The following is a 22283-nucleotide window of genomic DNA, read 5'->3' as shown; positions in this document are numbered from 1 at the left end:
TGTTGGGTTTTATTCACAAACATTTCATATCTCAGTTTTCATCCAGCTGCATTAAGAGATTAGTCAGCTATGAACAGGATGCCAATTGAAGGTGGGACTTTGTTAGCCTGGCTGCTGTTGGTTAATGCTATATAATGAGTGGGTTCATCACCTGTTATAAGAATTTGCACCAATTAATGCTTCCTCTTACATTTTATGATGGACAGTTTCTCGAAAAAAGAAGAACAAAACAATGTTACTGCTCTCTGTCCTTATTATATTAGCACATTATTATATATATTATACTAGCACTTCATTGATCTCCTCCAGGGCATTCATTAAAAAAAGAATTTGTATTCATTGCAAATGTAATGCATTCTAAATAGTAATAGATAAATACCAATACAATTTAGATGAGGAATACCATCACTTTTAAAGGTTACTGTAATCTGCTCCGAGAAAATTGGTTAACACGTTATTTGAATGGATATGTATTAGACTGAAGTGACACCTGTTCTTATGAATGTTGTCAGTGAGTGTCATTCTGTAAGTTATGTAACTTTTAATGCCAAGTTGACTTTATTTTATTTAACCAAAACAACATAACCTGTCATAAACAGGTTTGCCAATGACATAACAGCCAATGCCAAAACCATCCACATATGGCAGTTGCACTAAATAGTTTCTTTAAGTTTGATAATTAGGTATAATAATTGCTATGACATGTTTAAGACAAGTTAGTCTTGGTTCATGTCAAGTTGTCATAACAACCCAAACAATGTCAACTTTGCATTAACATGACACAACTGACTACATGACACTTATTAACATCGATCATTGACGTACATAATGACTCCCTCATGTTCTCGACAGGTGCCATGTCTGTCTGATGCAACACCCCTGCAAGTATATGAATGATTTTAGTACTTAGTTTAGTTTCTCTCCTAATGTATTTAAGTGTCAGAAGGAGTCAGTAGATGGTTTTGGATTTCCAGTCTTCACATTTAGTGAAGCCTTTTAGTGCAGATAATCTCCCATTTTAGGTAAAAGAAACAGCCCAATCACCAGAATAAAATGCTGGCAATAAATGTTTCTCCAAACCACTGATACGTTCCCTTTTTTGGATGTGTAAAGCTATGTACTAAATTGGAATTTCTAGAAAACATGACTCATCATGTTCACATTACATTTTTATGACTTTGCTTTTATATGGCGAGATGGAGGTAATTGTGGTGGAGTTACAGCTCAGAGGGCTTCCAAGCCAGTGACCACAGTTCTAGACTGTGATTCAACTTTTGTGTGACACCACTGGATATTTTTAAGGAAGGAAATCTCCAGCCTATTTGTGGTAACAAAAAGAAGTATTTTACCAAAGCATAAGCACAGGGCTGTCACAAGATAAAATTGAAAATGGTACCTAAATAACCACAAGCACCACAAATCTTCTCTGCCCTTCTTTGTTGGTATTTAACTTGTGCTAGTATTCTTGGGTAATAAAAAACATATCTTAGCTATACTTACAGATAAATTTTACAATAGTGTTAAGAGCTGCAGTTGTACTGATGTGCCTCGACATGGCCCTTGTTATTTCTTACACAATTAAATAAAAATACATTAACTTATTGTGTAACGGCTGCCAATGAAGTCCACCGTCAATATTGGTATGTATGCTTTCAAGCCTTATTAGACAGAGCAGCATTGTGACGCAGGCCAGTATACTCTGATGTTCTTCAACAGAATCCAGTCAAACTAAAGCCTGAAGCTTTTACGAGCTGTTGTCATGGAGTACAAAGTGATATTTATGGCTCAAAGATGCTGTCCTCCTCCTTATTGAAAGTTACCGTAAGATATCTGTTAATGTGATAAAAGTTCTGACACTGATGTAAAACAAGTAAAGGTAGTGCAGGGAATGTGGAGAAACCTTGGTCTCTTTGTCCTTTTAGAGGACAATGAAATAAGTCTTTTTTGGCAGAAAAACATTGTTGTCCTCAGTTCTATGGATTTAAAGTGACGCCACAATAAATCAAATCAATGCAATGCTTCTTCACATTCGAGGTATTTCAGTGTTTCTTTTTCGTTTGCAGAGCACAAATACACAGAGCACACTGACTTAATGAAAACAATACTTTTATTTTGGTTATGTATAACTTCTTATTTACACAAATGAATGTTTATTAAATTAATCTACTGCTGTCTGTATAAATGGATCTTTACCATTAATATAGCGAGAGAGGAGGGGAATGGGATGTTGTGCAGATACAAAATACACAGATATACAGTTACAGTAAAAATGCTATTAGGATAGCCAACATTCATGCACATGAGCTGTTATCCCGGGCTTACAGAACGTACTGCACTGTATAAGGCATACAAACTGTTGATGAAGTTACAAAAAAGCTGAGATCTCAAAGTACTAAGTAAAAGGCAAGCAGATGCTTAGTACTCGAAGACACCCCATGACCTGGATGACTGAGAATCTTCATAGACACAGAAAAGCCAAGTACAGTAACTACACAGGTGCATTATGGTTCACCACATTTCTCATTGTCTTGTACAAGGTCAAGTGCAAAAACTTTTGAAAGGAAAAGTACAAAGACAAATTGAAAGCTAAATGGAGGCAGTGAAAAGCAGGAATAAATTAGCAGATGATGATGAATAAGTGGCGAGGAAAGAATAGAAACAAAATGAACAATTAGTGAATACAGTCAAAATATGAATAAATTACGGGGCATGAATAAATGCAGTTCTAAATGAGAAAACCATCACAAATGTGAAGACTTCATTTCGGAAAAGCTTTTCTCTCTGAGAGAAAAAGGAGCTGCAGAAATTACTGGAAGTTCATTGTTCAGTGTTTCCAAAAGTTGCTCAGTAAAAGGGCCATTATTTAATTGAATGTGTAACGTGCAATCTGCTCTTAATGCACCAAATTTGTTTTAACGTTGTGCTGTCATTCATTTTCTTTTCTGGAGAAAGTGTCATATTTCCATATGGACAATATCTTAATTAAAACTCATGTGAAAAGAGGGAAAATGGTGATTAAATGTATTTAAAATGGCCAAAACTAATCAGATAAATTACATAAATAAATGACTTAAGATTAAGGTAAAAATATTACCCATTAATTAGTTGCTTATAAGCATGCACATTGGTACCATACTCTCTTAGGGGTAGACTGATTATCGGCCCTGGCTGAACATTGGAATGGATCACTTTTTTGTGTTAAACAGTTGACCTTTTTAATGTTTGTGACCTGTCTGTTTGATGAGTGTGTTGCTGCTTTTATGTAATTTTACAAAGTTAACATTTTTCTTGAATCATTTGGAAAATAAATATTTAATGTGTAATATTGTCGTCTTGTCAAATTCTATTTGTCATTAGTGGATAAAAATAAATGTACGGAGTGATTAGGTAACACCTGTTTTAGAGGCTATTTTGCGTGGATATGCATACAGGTGGGCACAAAAGTTTTGAAATCTACTGGAATAGACTGTATTTATCGAGTGTTATTCAGGAAGAATGGCTGTTCTTGTGGCACTACCACCTTTTAAGGCCCACACAGAGCGAATCATATTAAGATAGTAATTCATGTACTTCCTTAGTTACTATCATAAAGCTTTAATTAGGACGTTACTGAGGGAAAACGGCCTGTCAGTTTGCATGCTTATAAGCAACTAGTTAATGATTAATGTATTCCCTAATAAATAAGAAGTGTTGCCAAATAAATAAATAAATAGATAAATAAAATTCATGAGAACATTCAAGCGCAACCATCCATTTATCATGTTTTCACAATTTCTTTCACGTGTACAGTATGATCGTCTGCTTAAGAATCGTCCTCAGTTTTAATGATGTGGAAAAGTGTGACATTAAACAGCACCTGGTGGCCGTTGTTCCAGCCGTAGAGGGCGCGGTCCCTGGCGTTGTAGTCCAACATAGACATGTGGAAGTACTGGTTATGAAAGGGAATGTCTGTATACTCGTATGTGGAGGTTTTCGTGGAGTAAGCATAGTACACCTTGGCGCCGGTCAGGTGGGAGTTGGTGATGTAGAGTGTCCCACAGATCATAAAAGACTCGCCGGCATTCCTCTTTGAGTATTCTGTGTTCCATGTGTTCAGGATCTGGAGCGTGTCGGGGTTCAGCTGGCTGATGACGATGTTCCCGGCGTTCTGGTTGGTCGCGTACACCGCCCACAGGCCCAGCTCGTCTGCCATCAGGTCGATGTCAGAAAAGCCCCCCCAGGTGTAGGGGTAAACGTTGTGGAAGCCGGCCGACTCCAGAGCCCTCTGGGTGACCACGCGGCCCGTCTCGAAGCTGTACCTCACTATGATGTTGCTCTGCATCTTGTTGTAGTACAGAGAGCCATTGTACACCACGTGGTTGGTTCCGGCCCATTTGAAGGGCAGATTGTAGGTTCTCGACTCGACTCCTGCCACAAAGTCAGCGATGGATTTGAACTCTTTCACTATCTTGTTGTTTGTGTAGCTGTCCATGTACCACACCTGAGGAGAAATAAAGACATGCCTGTGATGTTTAGTCACAAGAACCTCGCCAGCTATAAAACTAATATAGTTAGTTATAGTTATAGTTCTCTTTCTGTGCTCTGAAATTATAAAAAAAAATCCCCTGTACAACAAAAGATATGAAAACACCTACATGATAATATATTCCTGAGAACAATATCGAAAACATGACATTCAAAGGGGATGTGAAAACAACCGGTGGCCACACATTTGTTCGGGGTCAAACTTTCACTGACTTTTATTCTCCTTTTGTTGGTACTGAAAAGGTCAAACCTTTTGACAGAGAGGGCGACTTTAACATTCTTCAGGATCAAGAAGAGGCTTTTTGGATTTAACAATCACAGAATACTGAGTGGGATGAATAGTTGTCTTGTCGTTTTTATAGTTATTCAACTTTGAACTTTGCAACAGAATTATCTTCAAATGCTTCATATCCTATTATGCAAGCCAATAAATTTGTATTGCAATTGTGTAAAAAAACAATACTACAGAAAACATTGATCCAAAAATATTTCTAAATGTAGAAACATGAACAAAACAGTCCATAAGTTACTTGAACTCTGTACATTTTTCCACTGCGCCGCCATGTTTAACACTGCCCGTAACTCCCCGTAAGCCTTTCGGTGGTAAAAATAATGAATGCTCCAGCTATTTTGGTTTTATTTTGGATCCATTAAACAGCAAATCTCCTGCAGCTATTTTGGTGCCACTGGCACAGGGTCAAATCACATAGGGTTGGAAATAACTAAAAGAGAGTGGGATAAAAAAGGGTTTTAGTATTTCTGAGTTTTTACAGGTCCCGATTGGTACAAAGTAAGATGTCCTGTCTTTGATTATAAAGCAGGTGTGTGTGCAAGATAAATACTGTCGGAGTATCGTAAATGTTCAATCCGTGCAGAAATACACACATATTCAGAAACTGTGCCTTCAAACAAGTTGTCAGGACTTCTGTAAGGTTGTGATATCACTGCTATACAGTCACTGCCTTTAGCCACAGCCCCAGCATGGCTGTGGTAGCAAAAACGCCGGCAGAGCTTATGTGGAAACACGGTGTGTCCCCTGCTCGGGACTGTGAGAGATGACCAATCAGAGCAGACTGGGCATTTTTAAAGAGACGGGCACTAAAACTGAGCGTTATGACAGAGAGTGAGTAGAGGGTCTGCAGCAATGGACAGCATGAGAAAAATAATGTGTAATATGAACAAAAGCATGTAAACATTTTCTAGTAGACTACCAAACCTGAAGATTAGCATAATATCAGACTTTTAGTAGGAAAGAGTTTTCTTATTTATTTAGTCTGATTTTGATATTGACTGAGGGGTTTAAGATCCACTGTGGAGATTTTGACCGCTGCTCAACAGCTGCTATGAAAGGCAATGTTTTGATAAGTAGACTGGGTGTCTTTTATGTTTTTATGTGTTTGTACGTGTTTTTTTCTGTTCACGTACAAGTAGTCGGCTGACACAATGCAAACTCCTGCTTCATGCTGCTACACTGAATGACAGTTGATAACACAGCAAAGTGTGTCAGTGTCAGCGTAAGGCAAAGGGAAAAAAGAAGATTGATACTTTTATAGCACACATGGACAAAGGAGGATGAAGGAGTTTTGAAAATGATGATGGAAAGTCAGGTAAGGTTTTGTAGTCCACAAAACATTTCTGGAGCTTCACAGCAAAACGGTGTTGGAGTGTTCGCCTTAACAACTAAAGTAGATGGGGACTTGACAACACTGGAAAAAAAACTTAAAAGGGCTCTTTACAGCTTGTCTGGTGTAATCCAAGTCTTCAGAAAGCCCTGATATCAGAAATTGATTTGATAAAAGATGACCATTTACACCATTGACGCACCATTGTCGAGCTCAAGCACCCACTTCAGACAGGTGCATGCTAACGCTATTAGCTTGGTAGTTAAAGAGAAGTTTTCAGTTTAAAAAGGGTGTAAATTACATCTTTTCAAGTCCCCGTTTACTTCAGCTGTTTTGGAGAATGCTGTTTCATGGAATACGAAACCTCACCCGACTTTCCATCGGCAGGGGGGTGAATAGATAATGACAGAATTTATATTTTTGGGTGAACTTATCCTTTAAGTCACAGTTTGCTGCATTTTTATTTTGAAATGTCTGTGTTGAAAGTGCAGCATCTTTCAAAGGCTATCCATTAATGTGTCTAGTGCTCATTGGATAATTGATAAAGCATCAGCCCATTTGTGGTGTATGTAAAGGCTGTGCTTTTACCTACTCTGCAACACACGCTGATGAAGGCCCTGTGGTAAAACACATTAGTGTTTTAAGTTTCAAGTTTTTCTTGTGAGTTTCATGTGTACCCACATTCAGATAAAATAATAAAACTGCCTCATGTACGTCAAAATGTTCAGCAAGAGACATCAAGTTCTAAGTTTGATCTCAGCCGTCAGGAGTACGAAAAAAAAGGCTTTAGATAGAAAAATGTTGTAATTTGACATCATCTATCCGCCCGGGACTACAGGAGGGAATCAGTTGCGTGTAACTCATTAAACCGCTTGCTGTTGCTTCAAAGGCTTGAAACATACAGCAAAGCAAATTAACTCCGCTCACCCTGTTGTTTTTGGGGGGCGCCTGTGGGTCGGTCATCCAGGCTCCGAATCTGGTCCCTGAAGTTTTCACTGTCAGCGGCCCAGTGATCTTCATTAGCTTGCCACATGCTGCGAAACACATCACACAGCTCCGGTCACACACAGCACAGAGTCCACATGATAAAGCCAAAGCAATGTTTTGATGGAAAAAAAACCCCTAAAAAAATGGATACAGTTCTATATTTGGACTGTTCTGTTCTGACCACATGCTATTATAGAAATACTGTGGATAACCGAAGAAACTGCCACAATCAGAGCTGGGTTAACATTTATCCAACATGGTTTAATATTTGAAGTACTTGAGCTGCACTTAATTCATCTTGCCAGACACTTTAATTGTGCCAAATGACAGCAGGCTATCACTTGCACGCAAGCTTGCAAGTTCCCTATTAAGTATTTAACTGCTATTTTACCAAATAAATCAAAGCTCGTGCACAATGAATGCTCAAGTAATCATCTCGAGCTCAGACAGATTTCCAGCCACATCCCATTAGCATTCACATGTTAGCTATTTACGTTGACACTTTGACAGGCGCCTTCTGTGTTGATAACCTGGCAGTCGGTAAATTGGAGTTTAGTCATGCAAACCTTTATAGGAGGCAAAGCTGCTCTGGAGGCAGAATTGATTTTATTAGATGAGTTAAATCAAAGTGGGTGGAGCAAAGAAAATTGTTCTTTGTATCTGCAAATAGAATCAAGCCACAACATTATTTCTGCCTCTTGTAGCAGTTCCACTCTGTCTTCCTGCTCTGTATCTAAAATGCCAATCTGCTGGTAGCTGCAAGAATTGTGCCCATGATCCCTGTACCGCTGCATAATCTAGGGTCACCAGGCCTGGATCAGCTTTTTCTGCGGTGGACTTACTGAGCTTGTTCATACAGTTGCGGAGCCGATTTTCCAGGTTTAAGACCCTCTGTTGCAGCTCCTCGTAGTCGTAGGCTCCCATTTCTTCCTGGATGCCCATCAACACGCCAGACAGGTTCCTGATCTCCTCTTTGAACTGGGAGATGAGCTTGGCGTCTGTCTTGTATTGCTCCAGGACGGGGATCAGCGGCTGCAGGGACTCCATTTTTCCCTTTAGCTCCTGGAAAACACAGAGAATACACTGCTGCAAAGATGGCTGTCTTAACAAATCTCTAAATCGGGCAGGAAGAGATCAGTTTTTTTTTTCGAATATAGCTGTTTCTGGGTTTTTCTCTAGGGCACAAAGATCTTTCACTCAGGCAGTAGACTGTATAAGATTCAGAAAAAAATGAAGCATATTACCTCCTCCCTTTGGCACTAGTTTTCACCTGTGTAAGAAAATAACGATTCTAAGACTCATATAGATGGGCACAGTGGTGGAAGGAGCTCAGATTGTTTGCTTAAAGGAAAGTTCACCCAAAAATGAAAGTTTTGAATGCAGGACTTTTACTTGAAATGGAGTATTTTCCCGATGCTATATTGCTACTTTTTATTTAAAGGAAAAATTCACCAGAGTACAAATTTCTTGGGGTGACAATAGATGACAGCATCGGCTGGAAAACTCACATAAATCATGTACAAGCCAAACTGTCAAGAAGCATTTCAGCACTGAGTAAAGCCAAACATGTTCTGGATCACAAATCTCTCCATTTTCTCTACTGTTCACTGGTTTACCGTATTTAAGTTATTGTGTGGAGGTTTGGGGCAACACATAATAAAATTCACTGCAATCACTCTCTATACTTCAGAAAAGAGTCATATGGTTGGTTCATAATGTTGGATATCGGGATCACACTAACTCATTCTTCTTACATTAAAGTCAGTTCTTGGGGTAAAACTGTAGAACAGTTTGAATGTGGAGTTGAAGAAGGGCTTTTAAATTCACTAGGTGGTTATGATGGTTATTGTACTTCTCACCCTGGTGGGGTGGTATCTGTGTCATCCTCAAGCTGGGGTCCTCTACCAGAGGATAAAAAATATGTATGTGTATATATGTATATGTGTGTATGTATATGCATGTATATATGTGTGTACAGTATAAATGTATGTATATGTATGTATGTGTATATATCTATATGTATGTATATATGTGTATGTATGTATATGTATATATGTAGAAATGTATGGTGAGGGGTAAGCAGGTGCTGGGAGTAGTACATATTTATAGAAGACAAAATAAATCAATATATAAGCTATAACGCATGAGATAAATGGTCGATAAATTAAATTATTGATTGATTTTTAAATTAACTTTTGGTCACCTCCATGCCGTTCAAAAGTCGAGTAAGGTTTTGGAATCCAGGAAACATTTCTGGAGCTTCACAGCAAAACAGCGTTGCAGCATTCGTTTAACTAAGCAGCTACTGTGAAGATTTTTGTCTGCATTTTCCAACAGTTTTTTAAATAGTTAAATGTAAGAATGAAATCAAAAATTAAATTAAATCAAAATAACCAAATTTGGAGATAAATGGTTTTCATTGGGTAGAGTAAGAAAAATTGCGATCTTAAAATTAAATAGTAACTGAAGCTCCCAGATAAATGTAGTGGGCTCAAAAGTGCGATATTTACCTTTACATAAATACAGTACTCACATAAAGGTACTCGGTTACATTACACCCCTGGATGGGCAGATAGATGTCAAAAATATAGATACTGCTATAAATGCATCTTCTTGTAGTCGTGGGTGGATGGTTGGTAAATACAAAGTCACCGTTCCTCTCTTATACACAAAATGTAGATTCCTGCACTTACATTGTATAATTGTGTTTATTTTGTTTTTCTTTTTAATATTTGTAGGAAAGATTGTCTGTGTAACACCTTAATGATAAGGAAGAGCAGAGCTCCTACTAAAGGAGCAGGGATACGCTCTCATAAGACCCAAACAAATCCCACTGATGGATGATAATAGTAATGATTATTATAGTAATTGCTCTTGTTATTATTGCTGTGCAATGTCAGTGTCATTATGTGGAAATCTCTCTTCTGAGTTCTCCTCCATGAATAACAATATTGAAGATACCTGCCAGGGTATTACTTTGTGTCATTCTGTTTTTCTTTTTATTCTCTTTACTGTGGATTCAATTCTAACATCAGAATCTATTTCTGTCAACCTAAAGAATCAGGTTTTTGACAAGAAGAGGCAGCCATAACCTCACATAACAGCTGAGATTATATGAGTGAAAACTACACATCATAACTCGGTGCTGTTTAACATATAGGTGTCGTCTATTACTGCTGTAAAAAGTTCACTATTCTTGTGGTTAACAAACGGATAATGGAAATGCTTCATGCAACTATCAGATCTTGTCACTCTCACTAGCTTTAAGAATCCATGTCGGATGCTGCTTTCACAGCCTGTCTAGCTTCTCAGACAGTTCCGTCCTTGGCTGGGCAGTGGTAGACCCGAATCGATCTCATCAGGAGTGAAAGTTTATCAATTCAGATGCTTCTCAGGTATCTTTAGAGGAGATAATTTTGCAGCCTTTCCCTGTGATGTTTCTTCCAAAGTTCAACATCAAACAAAAAATGTACCTGAAAGTTTTTGTTGACGAGCGTCTTCCTGTCCGATTCGATCTGTCGGAACTTTGACCGCAGCCCTTTGATCTGACTCTCCATCCTCATGATATACTGAAAGTCCCTCTGCGTCCGCAGGTTCAGCACCTCGATTGACTGCGACATGTTCTGCACCTTTTGAAAAGAATGAAACAGCGCAGCATTGATTTTTCCGTCCACCGACAGATTAAAATGTCCTCCGTGTTCAGCCGTTCGGTAGGCCTGCCATGCTCCAAACTTCCCAAGGAACAAATCAACACTTTGACCTCCAACGGGATTGTCTTTTAACCATCCATGTGTGAGCTGAATAGAGCTTTGAATGGATTTGACATGGACATGGGACTTATATTTTATCAGTTATTTGCCTGTTTTTTTAAATGTTTAAATGTTTAAATGAATCTGCTTGGTTTGAAAACATACTTCAGAGTCCACGTTTGACACAGAAACATTCCAGTGTCTCTCTCTGGTTCAACAAAAGCTCACTGGGTTTATGGGGCATGTGGACAAGAAGAAATGTGCTCCTTTCTCTCTCTTCTCTCTTTGGCTCTAATTGTAACTAACCAACACTAGTGAGGCACATCACTAGCAAAGTGGCATAACACTCACACATTGTGTTCTGCATACTTTTCTGGCTCGGGTAGAGGGATCCTGAAATGGCCTCATTGCAGCCCTGCGGCAGCTTAGTACATTAGTGTCAAAGGCCTCAATAACTGACAGAGAACACCCTTTGGCATATAACATTAAAATGTAGGCTAGAGAAATGTTCCCTTATATGGCATACTAATTGAGGAAAGTAACTCTAGCGCTGTGTTTTTTGTTTGTTTGTTGATAATGCATTAAATCACTGCTGTCACGGGAGAAAAAAAAAAAAATCATATGGAATTAGAAGTCATGTTTCTACTTAAACCCACAATGTTGGATGTTTTTGTATTAGATCAACTCAGAATGCAAACGAGGTGCTGAAAATTCAAGTCCTTGAAAAGATGATTTTCTGGTAATTGTTCACTTTTCCACAAGAGTCCTAATCAAATTCTTAAAGTGCTTGAAACATTAACAACGGCCTTGAATGTTTTTTTGGCAAAAAAAAAAAACAAGCAGCAACACAGTTAATAATAACAGTTCTGTTAAGGTGAGAAGGAGAGCGTTCTCATCTCTTACAAGCAACCATCCAGCTGATGTCATCCATGTAATAAATGCAGAAGTGGAAAACAGGGTTGTGGACCCGGCTGGTGCAATCTCTCAAGGGATTTGAGCAACAAAGAAGCATGAATAATGATATAAATCAATGAAGGCTGTATGGATTTAGGTGTGCTTACAGTAAAACGTGTGTGTTAAGAGGGCGCGTCTGTGTGCTGTCACGTAAACAGAAATGCGTGCGCATACCTTCTCCAGGAGCTGACGGAGCTGCCTGCCTTTGGCATCCCTGGAGCACAGATTCTGTTCAGGTGCCACCACTGTGCAGATGCAACGCCCATCTGCATCCTGAGCTGAGCTGTACACCTGCCACCCCTCCTTTGGCCGGATGGTCTGCATACAGAAACAACAGGCGCAGCGGTGAATACACAGCTCACACACCTCCAGACAGACGCACTAAATAAATTCAACTCTGATGATATCACTGCCATGAAACTGCGGCACACAGCGGTTATGTCTTCTTATTTCTTTCCTCACGGGTCGCCCATTCTTCTGCCTTATGCCCCCAATGCTTTGACACCAACCAATTCCACTGACTTATAAAAAGTCTGGCCTTTGAAAGTGCTTTTGCTGTAAGATATTCCTCCACATGGTCTCCAGTGAATTTCCTCTTCTACAATAAATAGCGTTTCCTGGCCTTGATGAATAACCCGAGTGCTGAAATTCCACTGTTTCTCTTCGCCAACGCCTTAACTGAAAGTCCTGCTGGGAGACGCAGATAAACCTGATTTGTGGGAGCTTTTCCCGCTCTTTATTACATTCAATATGCTCCGCAGCTCCTGAGTATAAAGCTTAAAGAATATAAAGTTATGCATCATAAGCCAATGCGGCATATTTTAATGCAGCACCATCAACTTATGTCAGAGTGTACACAGTAAAAGCTGGTTTTGCTCCGAATGGTGATCAAATTGTCCTGAAGTGCTGGAGAAGTTGATAGCCATCAGACAGGCAAATAGCATCCGTATTTGAACAACAGTGGTGTTTACTGTCAGCACGGGAAATTAACACAAGCCTCCAGCCAAACACTGGCCACCTTTGACTGCCGATGGTAAATCTGTCCACACTACCAGCATCTTTGGCCGGCAACCAGCTATTATTTGGATTGTGTTTTACATTCTAAAACTCAATCCGGCCGCAGAATAACATGTGAGACATGTGAACTTTGGCACGCGTCAGCTTTTTAACGCTTGTGGATTTAAAAGTTAAAAGTGCCCTGCTTTTAATAGTGCAGGCATCCTTTCCTTTTCTCCCATTCATCCTCCCCTGTCAGCCTGAACAGTTTAAAGAGTGTTTTGAATCAGCCATGAAAGATCACGTCCCCTCTGAGCAGGCGAAGACGTCACACCAAGGAGAGAGCTCAGTCTTTGACTCACCATTTTGTACTTACTGAGACACCGCTTTTTAGGTAAAACCTGAACATACCAGTATATGCTGTATCACTGCCATAAAAAGCCCTATTTTAAGATTGAAAAGGTTGCAGACAAAACAAGACACGAGGACGTCATCTTAGTCTCTAGGAAACCTGTGTTTAATGGGTAACACTCTAAATAGAGCCCGACTGATACTTGATTTCTGGGGCCGATGCCAATACCGATACCTGTGAGTTAAAACTTCTGATATCAATTTATTGGCTGATATAGACACATTTTTTGTAATTTCCATGTTGTTATGAAACGCTTGTGGCAAATGCATGTAATGGAGACAGGATATCTTAAAGTTAAACAATAAACTTGCACTGAAAAAGTAAATTTAATTGAAAATAATTAGAGCCCGACTGATACATCTGTTGGCCGATATTACCAGATATATCGGGTTTGGCGTATATGTGTCGATATTGGCCGCAATGAAAACTTTTTTGGTTTTAAAGAACACAATGCAGAAAAAGAAGCTATGGGTGATTTATGATTATACAATTTATTGTGAGGTTTCAGTGCACTGACGACATTTTAGACGTTAAAATATGTGTTTATCAGCTGATATATCCATATCTGAATTTTTTTACACCCTAATATCAGTATCGACATCAGCCCCAAAAACTGCACATCTGTCAGGCTCTAATAGTTATAATTCACCCCAAGCAACCTTTTCTGCATTTGTATCACTAAAAAAAGTTTTCTTGTCGACGCATATCGGAAACAACTAATCGATCAGTTGAGAAAAAAATTAGCAGATTAGTCGTTAGTTGAGGCCCAAATTTAATTTGTATGTTGTGATTCAGAATGTGTGTTACTTACATCTAGAGCTGAGCGACATGACATCAAAATAATACCACAATACTTTTAGGCCATATCGCGATAGACTATATATACCTCGATATTTTGAAATCTCCTCAAATGCTCTTCATAAATGTTGCAACAATATTGTATGGAAGACTATTGGTGCTTTCACAAACTACTAACACGATGAGATTTCTGATAAATAATCATCAGTAATGCGGATATCATGAGTAAGTGGGTAAAGGCGAGTATTAGAACAAGTAGAACAGTCTAAGTTCATAAAATGACATCACTTTACTGTAATACAGCCTTTAAAACTAGGAAAAGACAACACTTATGCCATATCATCTGAGACATATATGTAAGAATATATATAGTCTTGTTGTGTCTCGATAACGATATATACCGTATATACTGCCCAGCCCTACTTACGACTCTTGCTGTTTTAGTTTCTGAACATCTGACACCTCTGCCACATCAGCTTGTCTTATCTTGAAGTCAAAAAATAAAAAAATACATGTGCTGTGCTATCAATCTCCTGAGCTTTCATTCTTTCCCCCAGCACAACTCTCTTATGTTGCCGTTATCAGATTGTCAGAAAATTGTTTCAGGTATTATCAAAGCTCTGCAGCCCTGATCTTTGTCCACTGCTATTGGTTGCTGGTAAAGTTTGTGATCTTGAAATGAAAGCTGATTCTACCGATGCCCTGATGCTCAGACAGAAGCCACGAAAGTAGCAGATTATGTCAATCTGATCCTAATTATGTGCCACCTCTGAACTCTGAATGCCTGGTGTGCATTTCATGAAAACTACACTGAAAAGCAGCAGGAGAAAAAGTGGCAGTGCATTGAAATGTCTCGAGGTCATGTGTGGTACGTCGTAGTAGAAATGATTAGAGATGCTGGGTGACTGTCGCTGAAATCTGCCTCTCTCTCATGGCATCATAGCTGAAGGGGATAAAAGACTCCTAAAACGGAGCAACTTTCACTAATCTGTTAAAATGCTCTTTCTCCTCTGTCTCTTGAGTGACGCACATCCTCTCCCCTCTTCTCACTCTCACATTTCCTCATATTAAAATGAATCTGTAGCTCAGCCAAGCCAGATGCACTCTCCAACTCGGCTTTTTTTTTTTTCTTCCTGCGAGGAACTCTACACAAAGAGTTTTTCTCTCATTAAATAATCCAGACAGCTGCTTCCCCCTTTGTTCTCGCCGTTCATTTAGACTTTCTGACAGATCTCTCTACAGTTCCCAGAATTGACTTAGCCTGTAAACATTTCCTGCCTTTGTGGGCAAATGAGAAAGACTCATTCTGCAAACAATTTTCAATCATGGCAAGGTGATAGTATGTGAGGACACTGCTTTGCAATCAAGACACTGGCGCAGGGGATTGTACCCTGCACGGGTGGGATGGACCTAATCGACCATTGTTCTTGTCCAAATGGCTCGGTGATCTGCAAGCTGCTCCTCCTAATTTGCGATAATGCTCCCAAATGCATTCCCACTCCGGAAGCCTTAAAACCAGGCAGGATGAATCACATCACATTCTTTCAAACAAACAGAGAACGGTGCAGGTACACCAACAGAGAGAAGAAGCAAATTATTTGACAGGACTGCATCAAAAATGAATGAATCCTTTCAGTTAAAGTCAGTTTAACAGAGTGAGAGAGAGAGAATATGCCTGTATGAAGATGTTTAAGGCAGCTTCCTTCTGTCAGAGAGGGGATTCGGACATAAGTCACAGCAGCACTGTTTCTTTAATTTATGTATTTATTTTTTACAATGATTGAACTCTCTTAAAAAGTGAGTTATATGCCTGGCAGTCCTCCAGGATCAATATCAGTGCTATGAGGTTGATGTAAGCAATAAACATGAGTGCCGTGAGGGTTCCTCTCCCTCTACCGACACTTTGAATCCAGTATTTTAAACGCAGGTTCTTTAATTAGAATTTTTTTTTTTTACAAATACTTTTGCATATTCCTGTTGCTGGAAACACGCCTGGAAACTGAAATGACTCATTTCTCTGTTGCCGGTCACTCACCAACCATTGTGCAGTGCTCCACCCAAATTAAAGACAGCCCCCCCTCCCTCAAAATCAAACTGAACTTTACAACAATGACATTGAACGCCACACTCGGCTCAAGTTTATCCTATTCCTTGTCTTTGAGAGGTGAGACGGGAGGGCAGTGAACTCACCACTGAAGGGCAGTGTCCGAACAGCAGCAGGAACAGCAGCGGGTTCAGGACCACGGACAGCGACCACATTCTGCCGGCTGCTGCTTCGACGCTTTTTTTTTTTTTTTTTTTCCGGGAAGGAAACAACAATTCTCACGCAAGTTTTTCCGCCCGCGGGATCACGCCACCTCGTCCACTACGCGCTGGTGAAAAACCGCGGCTTCCTGGGAGGGAGGAGGGGGGCACATCCATCCACTCGTCCCCGTTACGCACGCCATGTGGGCAGCGGAGAGAAACCTCGTCACTGCAAAGAGGGGGAAAAAAAGTTTGTGGGCATGCATGCGGCGAAAATCCTCGCTGCTGTCAAGGATTTAGGGATCCTTCTTCTGCTTCTTCTGCTTCTTCTTCACGGATGTGACATCACCCAGCTGCCCCTCTCCACTTGTAATGAATCCAGCTTGTTGTGAGTGAGGACTGGAGGAGGAACCACCGGCAGCTGTGCGGGGACAAAAGTTGCAGCTGGCAGTATTCAGCAGGAAATAGCAGACAGAGGCGCGCGAGACCAGAGCCGCCGCCGCGGCTGCGTTTTTGTGCGGGAGTGCACGCGCACAGAGAGAGAGAGAGAGAGAGGGACAGAGAGAGAGAGAGCGCGAGGATACTATGATATCAAACGTTTACCTTTGGAGGCTTATCATTAATTAAATGTTCACCAAAACATTTAGCAGCTCGTGTGTTATATATATATTTAGCATGTGGTATATGTTATATGGAAGTTCATTTGTGCCTAGATAAAAAAAAAAGGAAAATAGTTAACTTTGATGTGAGATAAGAGTGATGGAAATAAATGATAAAAAATACCAAATGATAAGTCAACGTTAAACCAGTTAAAGTCCAGTGGCTGGAGCTCTGATTGGCTAGCAGCTAGTGTTAACAAGAGTCTGGCCAATCAGAGCTCTTGTTGTTGTTTTGTGGGCAGGATTTCGTAGGATTTTTTATTTTATTTTATTTTTTTGTTGTTGAAAGCATCCTGAGATGGGACGTAAATGTTAAACTGGACAGGTGAATTGTGAGATGGGGTATAATTGGCGGATACATAAATTAGAAAACAAAAAATGTTTTATCTAAAATTATATTTTAAAATGAATTTTGCGATTTAAAAAAATAATAATGAATGAATTCATCATTTAACCAATTTGACTCATAAAAGTGTGCTTATAAGTTTTGGGAAGCACTACTAGATAAAAGGTGGTATAAAACCTTTCGTGGCTCCAGAAGAAGCTGCATGTGATCTGATAAACTGGCTCAAGTGAAGTCACTTTGTGGTTAAGTAGCATTGTGGGTAATGAAGGCTACAGTGTTTGAAAGGCTAAAGAATGTGTGGAATAAGGGCCAGTGTCCACATAGCATCTTTTTTGGTCAAAAAAGCGTTGGCTGTGCCGTCAGGAGCGCTGAAACGAAGCGTTTGTGCGCTGAGGGAAAAAAAACACTGCACGTGCGTCTCGTCTCTATGACAACAATGGCTTGACAACAACCATGTTGGGTGCAAGACATAAAAAAGAAAAAGAGCCACGGTGACGTCACCAGCGCTTTTCTGAAGATTTTCAATTTTCTCTGGGCAGCCTCAGACACTCGCTCCCCATTGGGAACAACTGAAAAAGAAGATGCTGGCGCTCAGAAAAAAAACGCTATATGGGCAAGGTCCCTAAAACAGGTGATATCTCTGGTTCTGCTCTATGAATTTTATTTTTAAACTGTCAGTAATACATCTAACTGCGTCAGTGGAGAGCAATGCTAGGTGGTGCACTGCTTTTCAAAACCTGGTGCCTACATTTACCACAATGCCACTTAGCCACTGCGTGACATCACTGGTATTAGTACCCCTTAAGCCCTGTAAACACAATCTAACGAGAGAAATAAGCCTTTAAAGACAGATTACATACAACATAATCTCATATCTTCTTCTATTTTTCTATAATACAAGTTCTGACTTGGTATCTCATACCTACCTTGAGTGTTTTTTATGTTTGTCATTCCTGACATTGCACCTATTTTCTTCTTGAGAATCAGGGGTCATGCTTTACTCTGAACACTTTTGGAATATCTGCAGTACTAAAAGTATTTTTTTCTTTCCCTGGCGAGACTGTTTTCATGTATCTGACCATTCAAAGCCTACCTTGTTGTGGACTCATTTACTTGATTTTCCAGAAGAAACAGTACCTATAAAAACCACACACAGTAAAGTCTTTGGATAATCCAGAGCAAGAGGGGCACCACGTCTGGAAAGAGAGAGCCTGCAAAATAAATGTTTCAATGCTGTGACCACTACAAACAAAATCCCACTGGGATAGTGGCAGAAAACTCAGATGCACGTCTCGAGCCTTGACAAATCAAACCAAAGCTAAGCACACCTCTATAGCTTGTGATACTTTAGTATTATGAGCGAACCGACCCTTTAAACAGGAGGAACACGGCTGTTTACCAAGACCTCATTTCCATATAAGAATTTAAAATCTGTCATATTACTGAAACAAATGACACAAAGCTTTCTGTGGCGTTGTGCTGTTATAATGTTCCTCTCCGGACAAAGCCATTACTCACATACTCTCATATGACACAGTATTTTCTCTGCGTAAAATAATTGATACGAGAGGTATTAAATAATGTGTGGAACACTCATTCCGAATACGAATGGGGTTCACAGTTTGTGCAGGAAGCATTACACACAAGGCTGTTTATTCAGCTTTTGCGCTCAAGCTGTTTTACTCCAGTTGAGATTGATAGGAGACCACTGTTCAGTCTGAAAATCAACCTTCAGACTTTGTTGTTTTGAAGCAAGACTGAAAATATGTTTTGCCAAAAAATAATACTTCAGGTTCCTTTTTGTTTGACAGTTATCTAATTTCTCCTCACCATTTTTTTTCCACACAGTTGTTCACGAACACTTTCTGCAGCATTTGAAGAAGTGACTGTGATAAAACTACACAGCAATTTGAAAAAGAAGAAGAAGCAGTAAAACGTTACCTATAAAAACACTTTCAGAGTATGAGAGCCTTAAAAACATTTGTCATTTTATATATTGTGCTTTATAGAACAGATATCACCCTTTTCAAATGTGCATCTCTTCTGCTAACAAAGTTCTCGGTTGGTCTGGAGTATATTCCTTTCTTCACCTTGACTTGAACTCGAGCCATGGCTTCTGTACTTGGTCTGCCGTTCAGACCTTCCCCCGGAGGATGGACTCACCGGCTGCAGCAAGAGCATGTCCTTGACTGCACGAGTCACCTTCACCGCAGTGGGAAGCCTTTTCACTGTGGTATGCCAATCAATTTTTCCCCTTTTCTATGAAAAAGGACAGATTGTTCTTCTTGTCTTTGTTTAGACAGCAGAAAAGCAGCGCAGGCGACAAGAGGATGCAGAGTGCTGTCAGGTCACACATTTGGTCTCAGACATGGTTTGGGTGAGGCGGTCAGCTTTTCTTCACAGGCGTCTTCAGGCGATGCTAATGTAAGAGCACAGCTTGTGCAAACCTGAGGAGACCTGAGGGGTGGGGGTGTCTCCAGGCCCTCTCCAGATCAGCAGTCTGCAGCAGGTTGGGATGAGGTGATGGGCCGGGCAATGAAGCACTGTACTGCTGGAGTGTTTCCCAGTGAAACTGTTTGAACAGGGAATACTTAAGCTCAAGGAGTGCCTTTGACAGGAGAAGGAGACAGAAGTTTCTTGGCACACTTGAACAAAGGGTTTTTCGTATGCCATGACCTGCATTCCTGATGAGATTCTTTCCAGCAGTAACAGTGACTGCTGCCTGCTTTGTGGCTCAAGCCAGTTCAAATTGGTTATGACACGTGGTGAGCCCAGGGTATCTTTTGCAGTTCAGATGCACGTTCATAATTGCTACAAAGAATGAATATAGTGGAGTAGTGAGGATAATCGATTGACTACTGAAAAAAATGTTAATGCTGCAAACACAGCATGTATTGCGTCTGTAGGAATTCTGTCTGTCAAGAAAATATCAACCGAGAGAACAAGCAATTATCTTGCTACGAAAGAGACGGCAGTCAATACAGGCTGTTTCTACTGTTCCTCTCCAAATAGCTGAAAATTACATGGTGTTAGGCCATTTTTTAAACTAAGTCAGCTTTATCTGCCTTTTATCCAGGAGCCTCAGTCTACACTTGTTCTTTGTTGCTGTTTGGCTTTCCAATACAACAGAAGTTTTCTACACTTGCAGTCACTGTGCAGTTCTGCTGATGTAGTTGGAGCGTTTCAGATTTTCCTCCCATCTGTCCAGATATCAGAAACCAACAGCTCACACAGTCAGATTGTTTGTGTTTAAGAGTGTCGGGATAGAAGTTGTTGTTTGTTGTACACAGATTGTAGATCTCTGTGAGGGGAGTTTGGTACTTGTGATTGGGCTCATTAAATAAGATAAACTTGACTGGAGAAGTGGAGTAACCCTATATATATATATATATAAAAATAGGAAATAGTTGTCTTATTCTTACTGGCAACTATGAGATCATTTGTTAATATGTTGCTAATGCTACTTCCATACATCCTGTATTTTATTGTTTCCCTTTGGTTTTCAATAAATATATTATGTTGGTAATCAATAGATTGCAATATTTTCACTATTCTTAAAATTTAAATGCCAATGAATTTACGTTGAAGGTGCAGTTCAGCAGAAAGATGGCTGATTGTTGAGTCTCATTGTAAGATTGTAAAATACCAATGCCTTGTATTGGTTTATGATCGGTTGTTGATGTTCAGACCTAACTAATAACTAATTGCTGAGTCTCATTCCCATGTTGCACATGCATCGTACAACAAAGCGATGGTATTTGACGACCTGCGATTGATACTCAACAATCAACAATCTTTCTCCAGAATTGCACCTTTAATGAACCAAAGAAAAGTACACAGGAAAATCTTAATGCTTAAGGAGAAATGTGTAAGAATTTTAGTTTAAAACATTAAAAAATTTAATACAAATATTTCAAAATTACTGTATTATAATACCACTTTGTATGTAAGCACCACCACTTCCCTGTGCTCCAAGCTCCAAGTCTGGACAGAGTCATGCAAGACCACAAGCTGCGCGGCTAACTGAGCTAACTCGCTAACGGCAGCTACAATTAGCAACGGCTTGCTTTTACTCTGGTGAGGCGCTGTCCCCTTTTTGTTCGGAGTATGAATTCGACAGGTGGACAATTCTTACAAAATTACATCCACCAAATAGCGAACTTTCTCAAGTAGCTGCAATACCATGCTAATTAACTAAGCTAGCTACATCTGCTAGTTAATGTAATAGGACTGCCTGTGCACCCTATGATAGCCATACTGATGGTGAGGTCCAGACATATGCCAACTTGGCTATTTTACTCAATTCTGGATGTTACAAAGGTAGTAAAAAACACTTTCAAATTTGACTGCGTTTTGATTGCATACCTTATCACTGTGTGACCTCAAGTCAACATTTGCTAGGTAGTTAGTTTAGGTAACAATAAGCGTGCACATTCAAGCTGCCATTAGCATTAGTCGACATTAGTCATTGGAAATAAATATTTTACTAAACAAAATGAGCCAGGATGAACGGTATAATGCTATCAAGTTATACTTAAAAACAATACAAATGAAATATAGGTTTAATATGTGATTAAGAGACACCTATGCAGTACTTTCCTGTGGAGATAATGGCACAGTGAAAATCATCAATCTTCTACAGGAAAGTTAGAAATAGCTTCATGAACATGGAGATTTCTTAAGGGTAGATTTTGTAAAAATGCTATGTACAGTAAAAAGGGAATAAGTGTGCGGGATGGCTCTGTATATCTTTTGTTTGTTTGTTTTTTTAGTGCGTGGGCTTTTGGCTTTTGCAGTTTTTTTCCCATTTAAAACCACCCAAGTAAGACGAAACTCCGAATTGTCTCATTGCCTTAAATGTGATTGTCTGTCTCTCCATGTTAGTCCTCAGACACGCTGGAAACTTTCCAGGGTGCTTTCTTGTCCTCTGGCTTAATTCATGCTGTGGCAGGGTCCAGCTCTTCATGACCCTGGAAAGGATTAAATAGGGAG

General features: G+C 39.7%; 1 protein-coding gene across 1 annotated transcript; it reads right to left on the bottom strand.

Moving 5' to 3' along the window:
* Positions 1 to 2089: 2089 nt before the first annotated feature.
* LOC311267017 (noelin-3-like) lies at positions 2090 to 16773 on the bottom strand. Its single transcript, XM_084369804.1, has 6 exons — positions 16233 to 16773; positions 12011 to 12154; positions 10607 to 10762; positions 7976 to 8195; positions 7074 to 7180; positions 2090 to 4480 (listed from the first exon to the last, which is right to left on the bottom strand). Exons 1-6 carry the CDS (start codon positions 16299 to 16301, stop codon positions 3803 to 3805), a joined length of 1374 nt encoding a protein of 457 aa, XP_084225930.1. The 5' UTR covers positions 16302 to 16773; the 3' UTR covers positions 2090 to 3802.
* Between the last annotated feature and the right edge of the window lie 5510 nt (positions 16774 to 22283).

Source organism: Pagrus pagrus (assembly GCF_965226575.1).
Source record: "Pagrus pagrus genome assembly, chromosome: 12".
NCBI lineage: Eukaryota > Metazoa > Chordata > Actinopteri > Spariformes > Sparidae > Pagrus > Pagrus pagrus.
Note: the sequence above shows the minus strand (reverse complement) of the source record. Positions and strands in the feature narration are given on the sequence as shown.

Excerpts from the sequence above, each read along its gene's own strand:
- LOC311267017 (XM_084369804.1), bottom strand. The coding sequence starts at position 16,301 with ATGTGGTCGCTGTCCGTGGTCCTGAACCCGCTGCTGTTCCTGCTGCTG. Across the intron at positions 10,763-12,010 it reads TCCGTCAGCTCCTGGAGAAG|GTGCAGAACATGTCGCAGTC; the intron begins GTATGCGCACGC and ends TCTTTTCAAAAG. Across the intron at positions 4,481-7,073 it reads CGCCCCCCAAAAACAACAGG|GTGTGGTACATGGACAGCTA; the intron begins GTGAGCGGAGTT and ends ATTTCTCCTCAG.